The sequence below is a fragment of the Myxine glutinosa genome, chromosome 1 (assembly GCF_964187855.1).
Source record: "Myxine glutinosa chromosome 1, kmMyxGlut1.1, whole genome shotgun sequence".
Classification (NCBI taxonomy): domain Eukaryota; kingdom Metazoa; phylum Chordata; class Myxini; order Myxiniformes; family Myxinidae; genus Myxine; species Myxine glutinosa.
Genome location: NC_136261.1, coordinates 282,271,412 through 282,286,456, shown reverse-complemented (window position 1 = coordinate 282,286,456; position 15,045 = coordinate 282,271,412). Strand labels below are relative to the sequence as shown.

General features: G+C 56.0%; 1 protein-coding gene across 3 annotated transcripts in view; it reads left to right on the top strand.

Moving 5' to 3' along the window:
* LOC137438402 (pecanex-like protein 1) overlaps window positions 1–15,045 on the top strand; it is a 224,450-nt gene that overhangs the window by 125,882 nt on the left and 83,523 nt on the right. For all 3 annotated transcript variants that reach the window (XM_068133529.2, XM_068133523.2, XM_078767011.1), the window contains exons 16-18: window positions 8,914–9,023; window positions 10,690–10,795; window positions 11,000–11,092. In XM_068133529.2, coding sequence (XP_067989630.2) covers window positions 8,914–9,023; window positions 10,690–10,795; window positions 11,000–11,092 — 309 coding nt within the window. The remainder of the gene's footprint in view (window positions 1–8,913; window positions 9,024–10,689; window positions 10,796–10,999; window positions 11,093–15,045) is intronic.

Here is a 15,045-nt window from a genome sequence, read left to right as displayed (position 1 = left end):
ATCCCGGGTCAGAGGCTACAGCGCCCCCGGCTTACCTCGTGGCCGCTGCTGCGCCCCGCCCACTACCGCCGCTGCCAACACCACGGCCGCGGCGGCCGCCGCCGCCGCAAACCTGGTGCTACTACCACGCCACGTTCGGCCGCAAGGCTAAAACGTGTCGCCCGCCGTGCTCTTTTGACAGGTCGGGAAACGACCGGGCCGGCGCTCTTAGCGGCCCTGAGCGTCGGCCATTCCGGCAGCCTCCTGTTCATCACGGACACCTTGCCCGGGCGCCGTTTTCTTTGTGACACAGGAGCGCAGGTAAGCGTCCTCCCCGCCTCCATGTCCGACAAGCAAACCGCGGGCCCGGGCCCCGCTTTGCTTGCCGCCAACGGTACACCCATCCGCACATTCGGGAAGCGTTGCCTCTCCCTGCGGTTCGGAGGGAAGCGCTTTCAATGGTCGTTTGTGACCGCCAGCGTGCCAATGGCACTGCTCGGTGCGGACTTCCTATGTGCGAATGGGCTGTTGGTCGACGTGAAGCGCAGACGGCTCGTCCAGGCCGAAACCTTCAGCTCGCTCGCTTGTTCGCTGAGCGGCTCGTTGAGCGGCTCGTTGAGCGGCTCGCTGAGCGGCTCGTTGAGCGGCTCGCTGAGCGGCTCGCTGAGCGGCTCACCGAGCGGCTTGCCAAGCGGCTTGCTCGAGGGTTCCGTCCCGGCGAGTTTAGTTTGCATGCTTCCGGCAGCGGACGACTTTACCCGCCTCCTCGCCAGTTTCCCGGCCCTCACGCGGCCCACCTTCTCAGCGGTGGCCGTTAAACACGGGGTGGAGCACCATATCCCCACGGTCGGGCCGCCGGTCTATGCCCGGGCACGCCGACTCGAGCCCACGAAGCTCGCGGTGGCGAAAGCGGAGTTCGCCACGCTGGAGCGGCTGGGCATCGTACGGCGCTCCAACAGCGCTTGGGCTTCTCCTCTGCCATTTTGCCGAAGCCCGGCGGAGGATGGCGGCCGTACGGGGACTACCGCCGGCTCAATGATGCCACCACCCCCGACCTCTACCCGGTCCCGCATATCCAGGACTTTTCCGCCCGGTTGGCAAACACGACCGTGTTTTCCAAGGTGGACCTCATCCGGGGCTACCACCAGGTCCCTGTCCAACCGGACGACGTCCCGAAGACAGCCGTCATTACCGCTTTCGGCCTCTTCGAGTTCCTGAGAATGCCTTTCGGGTTGAAGAATGCGGCCCAGGCGTTCCAACGGCTTATGGACAGCGTCTTGTGCGACTTACCTTTCCTGTTTGTCTACCTGGACGACATCCTGGTCTTTAGCGCGTCCCGGGAGGAGCACCTGCTCCACCTCCGCACGCTCTTCGAACGCCTGGGCCAGCATGGCCTAATCATCAACCCCGCCAAGTGCCGTTTCGACGTCGCCACCATCGACTTCTTGGGGCACCGCATCACCAGGCACGGGGCCGTCCCTTTACCGGCCAAGGTGGAGGCGGTCAGGGATTTCCCGCGGCCCCGCACGATCAAGGGGCTCCAGGAGTTCCTCGGCATGGTAAATTTTTACCACCGCTTCGTGCCCCACGTCGCCCAGCTCCTTCGCCCCTTGCACGAGGCCCTCCGGGGCAAGCCGGGCAAAGGTGACATCGCCTGGTCGGCGCCGATGACCGCGGCGTTTGCGGGCGCAAAGCTGGCCCTGGCCGAAGCCACCATGCTGGCGCACCCGATGCACCGATCGCCCTCACCACCGACGCGTCGGACTACGCGGTGGGCGCGGTGCACGAGCAGTGGGTGCGTGGTGCTTGGCAACCACTGGCGTTTTTTTAGCTGGCAGCTTCGCCCGCACGAATGCCGGTACAGCACCTTAGACCGTGAGCTGCTCGGGCTCCACCTGGCGGTCCGACACTTCCGCCATCTGCTGGGGGGCCGCCCGTTCACGGCTTTCGTCGACCACAAGCCCCTTGTGTTCGCGATGGCCAAGGTCGCCGAGCCATGGTCGGCACGGCAGCAGCGTCACCTCTCTGCCGTGTCCGAGTACACGACGGACATCCGTCACGTGGCGTGTAAAGACAACCCGGTGGCGGATTGCCTTTCCCGGTCCGTCGTGCTCGCGGTCCACCTCGGGGTCGACTATGCCCGGATGGCGGAGGACCAGACCGCCGACCCCGGCGTCCAGGCCTTGCGGACTGCCGTCATGGGCCTCCGCGTCACCGAGGTGCCGTTCGACGCCGCGGGCACGGCCCTCCTATGCGACGTCTCCCTCGGCCGGCCTTGCCCCATCGTGCCCGCTGGCTGGCGGCGCCCAGTTTTCGATGCCATCCACGGCCTGTCCCACCCGGGCACGAAGGCATCCCAGAAGCTCGTCGCGGCGAAGTTCATCTGGCACGGCCTCCGGAAGGACGTCCGTGACTGGGCCAGGACGTGCCTCGCGTGCCAGCGCGCAAAGGTCCACCGCCACACCCAGGCCCCGTTGGCCCCGTTTGCGGTGCCCGAGCGTCGGTTCGACCATGTGCACGTCGACTTGGTGGGACCTCTGCCCCCCTCGTGGGGGTTCACCCACAGCCTCACCATGGTGGACCGCACCACACGGTGGCCGGAGGTCGTCCCATTGGTGGCGACGTCTGCAGCTGATGTGGCGCAGGCCTTCATCGCCACTTGGGTGGCCCGGTTCGGTGCCCCCTCGGACATCTCGTCCGACCGCGGCCCCCAGTTCACCTCGGAGCTCTGGGCCGCGGTGGCGCAAGGGCTCGGGGTGACACTACACCGCACCACGGCCTACCACCCCCAGGCCAATGGCCTGTGCGAGCGCTTTCATCGCTCAATGAAGGCCGTGCTCCGGGCCAGCTGCGACGGCGGCTGGGTCGACAGACTCCCCTGGGTCCTGCTGGGCCTCAGGACGGCGTCCAAGGACGACCTGCGCGCGTCCTCGGCGGAGCTGGTTTCCGGGCAACCACTGCGGGTACCGGGTGAATTTATCCCCGACTCCACGGCTCCTTGGTCCGCGGCGCAACAGCGCTCCGCCCTTCAGGAGACCGCCCGGAGGTTCGACCCGGTGCCGACGGCACACCACGGTTGCCCGCCTTCCCACGTCGCCCCGGAGCTTCGCACGGCGAAGTATGTCTTCGTCCGGCACAACGCCCACCGGGCACCGCTACGGCCCCCGTACGACGGGCCCTTGCGCGTGCTGGAGACCGGGGGCAAATTTTTCACCATCGACATCGGCGGTGCCCCGGATCGCATCTCCGTGGACCGCCTCAAGTCGGCCCACCTCGATCCGGACCACCCCCCGCAAGCAGCTCTGCCTCCACGTCGAGGCCGCCCCCCGGCGGTCGGACCCCCGGCAGCCTCCAGCCCCGCCGTCCCGCCACCCCCCAGACCGGCACCCATCGCCAGGGGGCGTTTCGGCCGGGTCATCCGGCTTCCCCGCAAACTCACCCTTCAGGTGCGTGGGAATTCTGGGGGGGCACGTGTGGCGGACACAAGGGACACTAATTCAGCGCACCAGCAGGTGGCGCGAACGTCCAGGCGGGGAACTGGAATGCATGCCCCGCCTATCGACCGATCGGCCACGCCCGGGGACTAGGCGTGGCCTCGGGATATATATGCGGGCTCTAAGCTCGAGCCCGCTCAGTGCTGAAGTACGAGCTTTCGAATAAAGACTTTGTTATACCAACGCGTTGTGGCCTACCTCTCTGGTAATCGAGTCGTGTTTGCGCAGCACCACATTATTATGAATATGATTAATTGTTGGTAATATGGGACTTGTTCGCCGGTATGGTTTTGGACAGAGGTTGGGGTTAATTGTCAATAATAATAGGCTGCAGAGTTGGAACGAACCGAAGGTGGATTGAAAGAAACAGTGCTGGAACGGACCATTTGGGGGTTGTTGGAATATACCGAGGGTGGATTGAAAGAAAGAGATAGTATTAAATGGGGAGACATCGCACCGGGAATACATACAGTATATTGTGGCGGGCACAAGGGACAATAATTCCGCGCACCAGTGGGTGGCGCGAGCGTCCAGGCGGGGAACGAAAACGCATGCCCCGCCTTTCGACCGATCGGCCACGCCCGGGGGTAAGGCTTGGCCTCGGGACATATATGCGGGCTCGAAGTTCGAGCCCGCCCGGTGCTGAAGTGCGAGCTCTTAATAAAGACTTTGTTTGTACCAACGCGTTGTGGCCTACTTCTCTGGCAATCGAGTCGTGTGTGCACAGCACCACACTGGTGACCCCGATTGGTTCAGCCGTTGCTGACCCCCGAACGCGCCATGGCTACCAACGCCGTCGCCGTCAAACTCCCCGAGTTTTGGGAAGCGCAAGCCGACGTTTGGTTTGTGCAGGCCGAAGCTCAATTTCAGCTCCGAGGCATCACGGCGGACGAGACCCGGTACTACCACGTGGTCGCCGCCCGAGTCGTGTCCATCCTTCGGTGCCCGCCGGGCGACCACAAGTACGAGGCGCTCAAACGTCTCCTCCTCGCCACGTTCGGGCTCACAGAGGTCGAACGTGCCGACCGCCTCCTGGACCTTCCCGCCCTCTGCGACACACGACCATCCGTCCGGATGGATTTCATGCTGTCCCTGATTGGAGACCAGCGCCCGGATTTCTTATTCCGAGCACTTTTCCTATGCCAGCTACCTGCACAGGTGCGCCTCGTGCTGGCCGGTTCCAAACTAACGAAACCCCGCGCCCTGGCTGGAGAGGCCGACAAGTATTTCGCGGCTTGCGACACGCGGTCGGTGTACGGTGCTGCCGTAGTGGTTCCCGGTGCGGAGGCTCCAGCCCCCCCCTGCTTCCCTCGTGGGTGCTGCTACGCCCCGCCCACTACCGCCGCCGCCACCACCACCACCGCCGCCGACACGGCCGCCGCGGGAGCCACTGCCGCAAACCTGGTGCTACTACCTTGCCAGGTTCGGCCGCAAGGCTAAAACGTACCGCCCGCCGTGTTCTTTTGACAGGTCGGGAAACGACCGGCGCTCACTTGCGGCCATGAGCGTCGGCCATTCCGGCAGCCTCCTGTTCATCACGGACACCTTGTCCGGGCGCCGTTTTCTTTGCGACATAGGAGCGCAGGTAAGCGTCCTCCCTGCCTCCACGTCCGACAAGCAAGCCGCGGGCCGGGGCCCCGCTTTGCTTGCCGCCAACGGTACACCGATCCGCACATTCGGGAAGCGTTGCCTCTCACTGCGGTTCGGAGGGCAGCGCTTTCAATGGTCGTTCGTGACCGCCAGCATGCCAATGGCCCTGCTGGGCACGGACTTCCTATGTGCGCATGACCTGTTGGTCGACGTTAAGCGCAGACGTCTCGTCCAGGCCGAAACCTTCAGCTTGCTCGCTTTTTCGCTGAGCGGCTCACCGAGCGGCTTGCCAAGCGGCTTGCTGAAGGGTTCCGTCCCGGCGAGTTTAGTTTGCACGCTTCCGGCAGCGGACGACTTTACCTGCCTCCTAGCCAGTTTCCCGGCCCTCACGCGGCCCACTTTCTCAGCGGTGGCCGTTAAACACGGGGTGGAGCACCATTTACCCATGGTCGGGCCGCCGGTCTACGCCCGGGCACACCGACTCGAACCCACGAAGCTCGCCGTGGCGAAGGCTGAGTTCGCCACGCTGGAGCGGCTTGGTATCGTGCGGCGCTCAAACAGCGCTTGGGCCTCTCCGCTGCACATTGTGCCGAAGCCCGGCGGAGGATGGCGGCCGTGCGGTGACTACCGCCAGCTCAATGATGCCACCACCCCCGACCGCTACCCGGTCCCGCCTATCCAGGACTTTTCCGCCCGGTTGGCAAACACGACCGTGTTTTCCAAGGTGGACCTCATCCGGGGCTACCACCAGGTCCCCGTACAACCGGGCGATGTCCCGAAGACAGCCGTCATCACCCCTTTCGGCCTCTTCGAGTTCCTGCGAATGCCTTTCGGGTTGAAGAATGCGGCCCAGGCGTTCCAACGGCTTATGGACAGCGTCTTGCGTGACTTACCTCTCCTCTATGTCTACCTGGATGACATCCTAGTCGCGAGCGCGTCTCGGGAGGAGCACCTGCTCCACCTCCGCATGCTTTTCGAATGCCTGGGCCAGCATGGCCTCATCATCAACCCCGCAAAGTGCTGTTTCGGCGTCACCACCATCCACTTCTTGGGGCACCGCATCACCAGGCACGGGGCCGTCCCTTTACCGGCCAAGGTGGAGGCGGTCAGGGATTTCCTGCGACCCCGCACGATCAAAGGGCTCCAGGAGTTCCTGGGCATGGTAAATATTTACCACCGCTTCGTGCCCCACGTCGCCCAGCTCCGCCGCCCCCTGCACCAGGCCCTCAGGGGCAAGCCGGGCAAAGGTGACATTGCCTGGTCGGAGCCGATGGCCGCGGTGTTTGCGGGCGCAAAGCTGGCCCTGGCCAACGCCACCATGCTGGCGCACCCGGCGCCTGATGCGCCGATCGCCCTCACCACCGACGCGTCGGACTACGCGGTGGGCGCGGTGCACGAGCAGTGGGTGCGTGGTGCTTGGCAACTGCTGGCGTTTTTTAGCCGGCAGCTTCGCCCGCACGAACGCCGCTACAGCACCTTCGACCGAGAGCTGTTCGGGCTCCACGTGGCGGTCCGACACTTCCGCCATTTGCTGGAGGGCCGCCCGTTCACGGCTTTCGTCGGCCACAAGCCCCCCTTGTGTTCGCGATGGCCAAGGTCGCCGAGCCATGCTCGGCACGTCAGCAGCGTCACCTCTCTGCCGTGTCCGAGTATACGACGGACATCCGTCACGTGGCGGGTAAAGACAATCCGGTGGCGGATTGCCTTTCCTGGTCCGTCGCGCACGCGGTCCACCTCGGGATCGACTATGCCCGGATGGCGGAGGACCAGACCGCCGACCCCGGCATCCAGGCCTTGCGGACCGTAGTCACGGGCCTCCGCGTCACCGAGGTGCCGTTCGACGCCGCGGGCGCGGCCCTCCTGTGCGACGTCTCCGTCGGCCGGCCTCGCCCCATCGTGCCCGCTGGCTGGCAGCGCCCAGTGTTCGACGCCATCCACGGCCTGTCCCACCCGGGCACGAAGGCCTCCCAGAAGCTCGTCGCGGCGAAGTTCGGCTGGCATGGCCTCAGGAAGGATGACCGCGACTGGGCCAGGACGTGCCTCGCGTGCCAGCGTGCAAAGGTCCACCGCCACACCCAGGCCCCGTTGGCCCCGTTTGCGGGGCCCGAGCGTCGGTTCGACCACGTGCACGTCGACTTGGTGGGACCTCTGCCCCCCTCGCGGGGGTTCACCCACCTCCTCACCATGGTGGACCGCACCACACGGTGGCCGAAGGCCGTCCCATTGGCGGCGACGTCTGCGGCTGATGTGGCGCAAGCCTTCATCGCCACTTGGGTTGCCCGGTTCGGTGCCCCCTCGGACATCTCGTCCGACCACGGCCCCCACTTCACCTCGGAGCTCTGGGCCGCGGTGGCGCAAGGGCTCGGCGTAAAACTACACCGCACCACGGCCTACCACCCCCAGGCCAATGGCCTGTGCGAGCGCTTTCATCGCTCGATGAAGGCCGCGCTCTGGGCCAGCCTCCGCGACGGCAACTGGGCCGACAGGCTCCCCTGTGTCCTGCTGGGCCTCAAGACGGCGCCCAAGGACGACCTGCGCGCGTCCTCGGCGGAGCTGGTCTTCGGGCAACCACTGCGGGTACCGGGCGAATTTAGCCCCGGCTCCACGGCTCCTTGGTCCGCGGCGCAACAGTGCTCCGCCCTTCAGGAGACCGCCCGGAGGTTCGCCCCGGTGCCGACGGCACACCACGGTTGCCCATCTTCCCACTTCGCCCCGGAGTTTCGCACAGCGGAGTACGTCTTCGTCCGGCACGACGCCCACCAGGCACCGCTACGGCCCCCGTACGATGGGCCCTTCCGCGTGCTGGAGACCGGGGACAAATATTTCACCGTCGACATCGGCGGTGCCCCGGATCGCATCTCCGTGGACCGCCTCAAGCCGGCCCACCTCGATCTGGACCCCCCGGCTGTCGGACCCCCGGCACCCCCCGGCCCTGCCGTCCCGCTACCCCCCAGCCCTGCACGCATCGCCAGGGGGCGTTTCGGCTGGGTCATCCAGCTTCCCCACAAACTCACCCTTCAGGTGCGCGGGAATTCTGGGGGGGGGCGCGTGTGGCGGCCACAAGGGACAATAATTCCACGCACCAGTGGGTGGCGCGAGCGTCCAGGCGGGAACGAAAACGCATGTCCCGCCTTTCGACCGATCGGCCACGCCCTGGGGCAAGGCGTTGCCTCGGGACATATATGCGGGCTCTCAGCTCAAGCCCGCCCAGTGCTGAAGTGCGAGCTCTTAATAAAGACTTTGTTTGTCCCAAGTGCTGAAGTTCGTCGGGGTCGGGCCCTTCTGTGCTGATGTGCAGAAGGTGTTCCTGCATACCCAACCCCAGTTTTAGCCTCCAATCCCCAAGAATACGCTTCACTGCTGAAAACTGCCTCTCTACATGTGATGTGGCCACTGGGCACACAAGGCAGATCTGCACCAGATGAAGTATATTAGGGTATTTGTGACCCTTTTCTGTCAGAATGGTCTTCCATAGACCTAGGAAATTGGACTCCTCTCCATGATTTCTGCTGATGTCAAGCTTCAAGGACAGCCATTCTCTTTGTATTTGACTTGGATCACAACCATTTCTTTCAATGATTTGCTGAAAGTGATTGCTAAGGTAAGTGACTTTGGCATTGCCATAGGCCTACCTCTCTGGCAATCGAGTCGTGTGTGCACAGCACCACAATATACTGTACTACCAACAACGCATATGCCCATTCCAGAACGTTTTGACAATGGGCAAAGGTCTACCTTTACACAGACTATAGAAATAACTATGTATCTGGGGATTTCTATAATGTGCGCGAGTGCGCTCCCTCGGGATACATTTAAGGAAAACCGCAACAATTTATGTTTTTTTTTTCAGCAAACGTGGGATTCGCAACACATCCCGGTACTCTTCTCAGTCTTCTGTGGCCTCCTCGTTGCACTCTCTTACCACCTTAGCCGACAAAACAGTGATCCTTCCATTCTTTGGTATGGCTTGCACCAACCTTGTTGGTGAAATGTTGGTTGATGAAACCAACCTTAAAGTGAAATGCATGACAAATCAATAAAATAAATAAAAATTTAAAAGGAATGTTATGAAGCAAATGCAAATTCAGTACATTTTCTAGTAATAATTGTGGAAGCAGTTAACTTTGTTTCTTTGAGAGTCCATGATTGCTTTTGAAACGTCACGTGTTTCATTTGCACCGTTTGTTGTATTCCTGGTCAGATATGACAAATTGACATCTTGTGTGGAAATGCCAACCAAACCAATCTGAACACCAAGACCTTTAGAGAATATAAAGAACCAAAAACAATTGCTGGTTTTGGGCAAAATGTTTCGAAAGCTGCTTGCTTTTTTTGTTTTTTGTATAAGTGTCTAGGCTCAGGAAGAAGCTAGATGACAAGAGGAAGCAGGTTCATAAACTACCGAATAGTATGGGGGGTGGGGGGAATTTCGTGGGGTTATGGACATACACAAGGAGGAAAGGAGGAAGGAATAACATAAAAACGAGTAACAATGGCTCATGGAGGAGCAGGTAGAGAAATCGTCAACACGTGTAGAAGAGATCATGGATGTGCATTCATGAACACATGAGGTCCTGATGCGCAGTACATTTGAAAGACTGAATTGAAGAAGTCAAGACAAAAGACGCATGGGAATGATTCCATAATCTTCTTGCTATAATTCACCAAATGTCCATCTGTCTGTCCGTTCGAAGGTACCGCAAAAACGGGTGAACCGATCACAACGATATTTTGGGTGGGTAATCCTAGGACCCCCTGGAGTAAAATAGGCTATATTGTTTTTCCAATTTTTCAAAGTTTTCCAATTTTCCAGTTTTTCCAAACACAATGGAATAATATTTACCGATATGAACAGTGATGTTGTTGAAATTCTACGTACCAGGAGAGAGTAGATCGACTCCTGATGAACTCTTCCTATATAAACGTGCGGCTCCGAAGTACCACGGCAGCGTGTGCAAAGCGACTGAGAAACAGGTGTAGCGGCCACTTCCGTGTTACAGATTCGGCGCGCACTCTTCACACATAAACGTGCGACTGAGAAAGACGTGTAGCGGCCGCTTCCATTTTGCAGAATTTCAATCTTTTTTCAAAATGGGCGCCATGTACTGTTTAGATTTTGATGATTTGCGTTTGATATGATTTAACGGATGTTTATATGAATCGTTTAAAATAAAAAAGCCTTCAATTTCTGATATTTTGCCTTTTCATTTAGGCTTCCCAATTGGAGCCCCGCCCGTAGGGCGGGTACCGTTGCTAGCTGGGAGAATAAGGGGACTAATGAATACAGGTGAACAGACAGCCTTGACTTTGGGGGGAGGGGGTGAGCAGATGAGGGTTTGTATCGGAACATGTGCAACCTGGGGTAACCTGGGAAGTGCCCGAGGTAGGAGAAGGGCAGGAGCAAGGTCAGATGTAAACTTGCATAAAATAGAGATCCAATCAACTTGCTGTCAGTGGGAGAGTGACAGTTTTTGGGAATTCACGTCCTGTCAAATATTTCTGCAAGTATGTGTGTAAATATTTACACTTTTAATAACATATATATATAAAAAAGTAATTTTATTATTTACAATGTTGGTCTGGCAAATCTGATCCTCCTCTCTCTTACTCCGATCCTCATGCACAGGTCTCTTATCAAGTTGAAGGTCATTCCAGAAACGAAGCCTGAGAACCCAGAGGATCCACAGCAGGAGGCACAAGATCCCCTTCCTGAAAAGCTGAGACAGTCTGTGGTATGTTGTTAACATACATGTTTTGTAGTGGAGCTGTTGCACTTTTGTCGCAGTTAGCTTGACATCTAAAACCCATCCATGCCGATTGATGTATTTTGGTGGTTCCTTTTTCCAGTTTATGTGTGAAGATGTAAGCTGCTGAACTTTTATCGGTTTTCCTTTTTTCACTCCCCTTTCCCTTTCCCTGCGCTTCCTTCACTGCAGAGTGAGCGTTTGCAGTCGGACCTCATAGTTTGCCTGGTGATGGCAGTACTTACCTTCGCTGTTCATGTCAGTACCGTGTTTGTAGTATTGCAGGTCAGTTATGCTGCTTTTTTATTACTTACTAAATTGAAGATTTTTCAAGTATATTGGTTGGTCTTGTGCGTTATTCCTTCTGTTTGTCTGTCTATTTATCTGTCAGTCTGTCTGTCAATCACTTACAGGTCACAATTTTAAATTGATCTTCACGAAACTTCACCAGATAGTAGAGTTGGTCATAAGGAAGAAGCCTATTGATTTTAAGGTCATAGATCAAAGGTCATCTTGAGGTCGATCTTTTTCTAAAATTGTCATTTTTCATCTGATTGACTTGGAAATTGAACATCCTTTGCATATTGACTCAATAAATTGGGAAACCAACGATTTTTGAGGGCAAAAGGTCAAAGGTCAACTCAAGGTCAAACTTATAAAATCATCAATTTTGATCTGAAAGATTGTCACTTTTCATCCGATTGACTGGGGAATGAAACAGCAATTGCATAGTGCCTCATTGAATTGGGAAACAAACTATTTTTGATGTCAAAAGGTCAAAGGTCAACTCGAGGTCAAAAATCTAATATCCATTTTCATCTGGAAAATCATAAATTTTAATCCCATACATACTATGGGAGCTTTGTATGCATGGTTCATCAGCCCACAGGTCCCCCAAATGCCCAATATACCATACATACATACATACATACATACATACATACATACATACATACATACACACCCACACACACACATCTCGGATTCGGATGGAATTTGGTGGACAGGTCGGGTTTGTGACAAGGACCAATTGAATGTATTTTGGTGAAGATACTAATCAATCCGGATATGGGATTTTAAATTTTTTTGGAAGTGATTCTTCACCATTGAGAAATGCGATTATATAGCATGATACCAGAAACCAAAAAACGATATATAGCATGATATCTCAAAAAGTTGTGGATGGATTAGGACAGACCTTGGTGGCTGAGTTGGTGAGGTGACAAGAACAATCCAATTAGATTTTAGATCAGTTCCGGATCCAGATCGGTGGTATCCTAAACGTGAAGTGTTCAGCCTGATGGAGGTATGCGCTCCACCGAGTGCTGTTGTCATTCCCAATAAAACTGTGACTTTTTTATTTCGTGATAATCGTTTTTTAATTTGTCTGAGACATTGTTTATACTGTATACAGTCATGGCCAAAAATATTGAATGGAGAAAAGGAGTCATTCTTATGTTTTGTGTCACTGTGTTTACCGCAATGAGCATGGAGAAAGGAAAGAAAACCAGAGATTTGAGGAAGCTATTTGAGGATAGCTATTTGCTATCTTTATAAAAAAACTCTCTTCCTCACTCGCCCTGCACTGCCCTCTCTCCACCTCACCCCAAGGAATACCTTTGGCTATGGCTTCCCCTTCGCTCCCACCTTTTGTTCATATGTGTGTTGTACCGTCCACCAAACTGTGACGACTCCATCTACATCTCGCTGTCTGATAATATGGACCAACTTCTATCTACCCATCCCAACTCTCTCTTCCTCATATGTGGTGATTTCAATTGTCACCATGCCAGTTGGCTGGGTGTGGGTACCTCTCTCACCAGCCATGGCTCTTCAGCAAAAGACTTCTGCGATTCACTTGGACTGACACAATCTGTCAATTTCCCAACCTGGATCTCAGTCAACGGAGCATCTTCTCTTCTGGACTTGGTTATGACTAACTTCCCTGAAAATGTCTGTTGCTCTTCTTCTGCTCCAATCGGCTCATCTGATCATGTGCTTGTTAAAGTGGACATCTCTCTGACCATTCTCAGAGAGCCTCCTCAGCGTCGACGAGTCTGGCATTTCACTCAGGCCAACTGGCACGGTCTTCAAGCAGCCATCAATCATCTGGACTGGTCTCCCATCTCTACCGCCTCTGACATCAACTCATCCTGGGAATTCTTCCAAAGTAAATTGCTCTCTCTCATGCACAGATTTATCCCATCTCGTCTTCAGTTGTCATAACCTTCCTCCCGTCCATGGTACACGGAATCTTGTGCTGAGGCTGTTGCCCAGAAACAACTTGCTTTCGTCTCCTGGAAAGCAAATCCAACGGAAGGAAATCTCATTTCCTTTCACAAAGCCTGAAACAAGTCTCTGTCCACCCTCAGGAGAGCCAGGAAACAATATCTCTCCGTTCTCACGACCGAACTCTCTTATCTGTCTCCTTCTTCCAAATCCTGGTGGCGTCTGGTCAAATCTGTTTCTGGTGTTTGTTCCCCCTCCATCCCCCCCCCCCCTCACCTCAAACGGCTACACGGCTGACTCGGCACATGAAAAAGCTGAATGCCTCAACTCTGTGTTTGCCTCTAAATCTTGTGTCCCAAACCCATCCCTCTCTGTACCCACCGTACCCAGTCGTACCCAGCTGCTCCTGGACTCTGTCCTTTCCTCCTGACAAGGTGGAAAAGTTTCTGTCAATCCTCGACTCTGATTCTGCAACTGGACCTGACGGCATCAGCCCACAGGTCCTAAAATCCGGTTCTTCCGCTCTTTCACTCGCTCTCTCTGTTCTCTTCACCCTCTCTTTTGCTCAAGGTTATCTGCCATCTGCTTGGAAATCAGCCAACATCACCGCTTTGCACAAAAAAGGTGCAAAAACAGATCCTAGCAACTACAGACCAATCAGCCTTCTCCCAATTATCAGCAAAGTCATGGAATCCATCATTGCTTGAGATATGAAATCTTTCCTCTTCTCCAATGGCTTGATCTCTGATCATCAATTTGGTTTCAGACCTGGTCACTCTACTCTGGACATGCTGCTTCTGCTTTCTCAACAATGGATGGAGGTCCTCAATGCCAAACAGGAAATTAGAGCTGTCTCCCTTGACATATCACGTGCCTTCGATACGGTCTAGCACCCCGCTCTGCTCACCAAACTCTCCTCCTTTGGTATCCATGGAAATCTCCACGCATGGCTGGCGGACTTCCTCTCTAGTCGTAGTCAACGTGTGGCCCTGAATGGGTTTCTCTCATCTCCTCTTCCTGTTCAGGCTGGAGTTCCCCAAGGCAGTGTTCTGGGCCCTGTGCTTTTTCTGGTCTTCATCAATGATCTCTCTGACTCTCTTGAAAATCCTCTATATCTTTGCTGATGACTACTCTGTCGCTCCATTCCTCATCCCTCAGATCGGCAGTCTGCAGCCTCCTCACTCTCTGCAGACCTGGGCAAAATCAGACTGGGCAAACAAGTGGAACATGTCTTTCAATCCTGACAAATCTCACACTCTTACGATGTCTCTCCGAAAAGACCGACTGGACAACCCTCCCATCCACTTTCTGAATAATCCTCTCCAAGAAGTTCTGTCACTCGAGCTTTTGGGTCTCACTATCTGCCATGATCTTTCCTGGGAAAACCACATTTCAAATCTGGCCTCCAAAGCCAGTCGCCGACTGGGCATTCTCCATCGTGCGAAGTCCTTCCTTGGCACACCTGAGCTCCTCACCACATACAAGGCTTTCATCCGCAGCTCAATGGAATACTGCTCTCCCTTCTGGGCTGGTGCTCCTGCCTCACACCTAGCTCGTCTTCATGCTGTTGAAACCAAAGCGTTCAGAATCATTGGAATGATTGGAATGAAGATCATTGGAATGATGAAGCTCACTCCAAGGGCCTTTCACCCACTCACCGCAAGCAGGTTGGTGGTCTTTCCGTCTTCTACCGACTCCTCTCTGGCCTTGCCCCCCCAGCTCTCTCTGGGCTCTGTCCCCCAAATATTCCTGCAGGTCGCACAAGATCTGCCTGCATCCCTCTTATGTTTAAACTGCCAAAATCAAGACTCTCTGCTCACCTTCACTCCTTCATTCCTCTTTTCTCCCGCCTCTGGAACAAACTCCCTCACTCTCTTCAATCCCACTCCACCCTCCAGGTCTTTAAAACAGCTGTTCACCACCATCTCTTATCTTCCCCCATCCAAAACCTTGATCTTTTCTACCCCTGCTAATTTCACCCCAAATCCACTTTTTTTGAAATACCAACT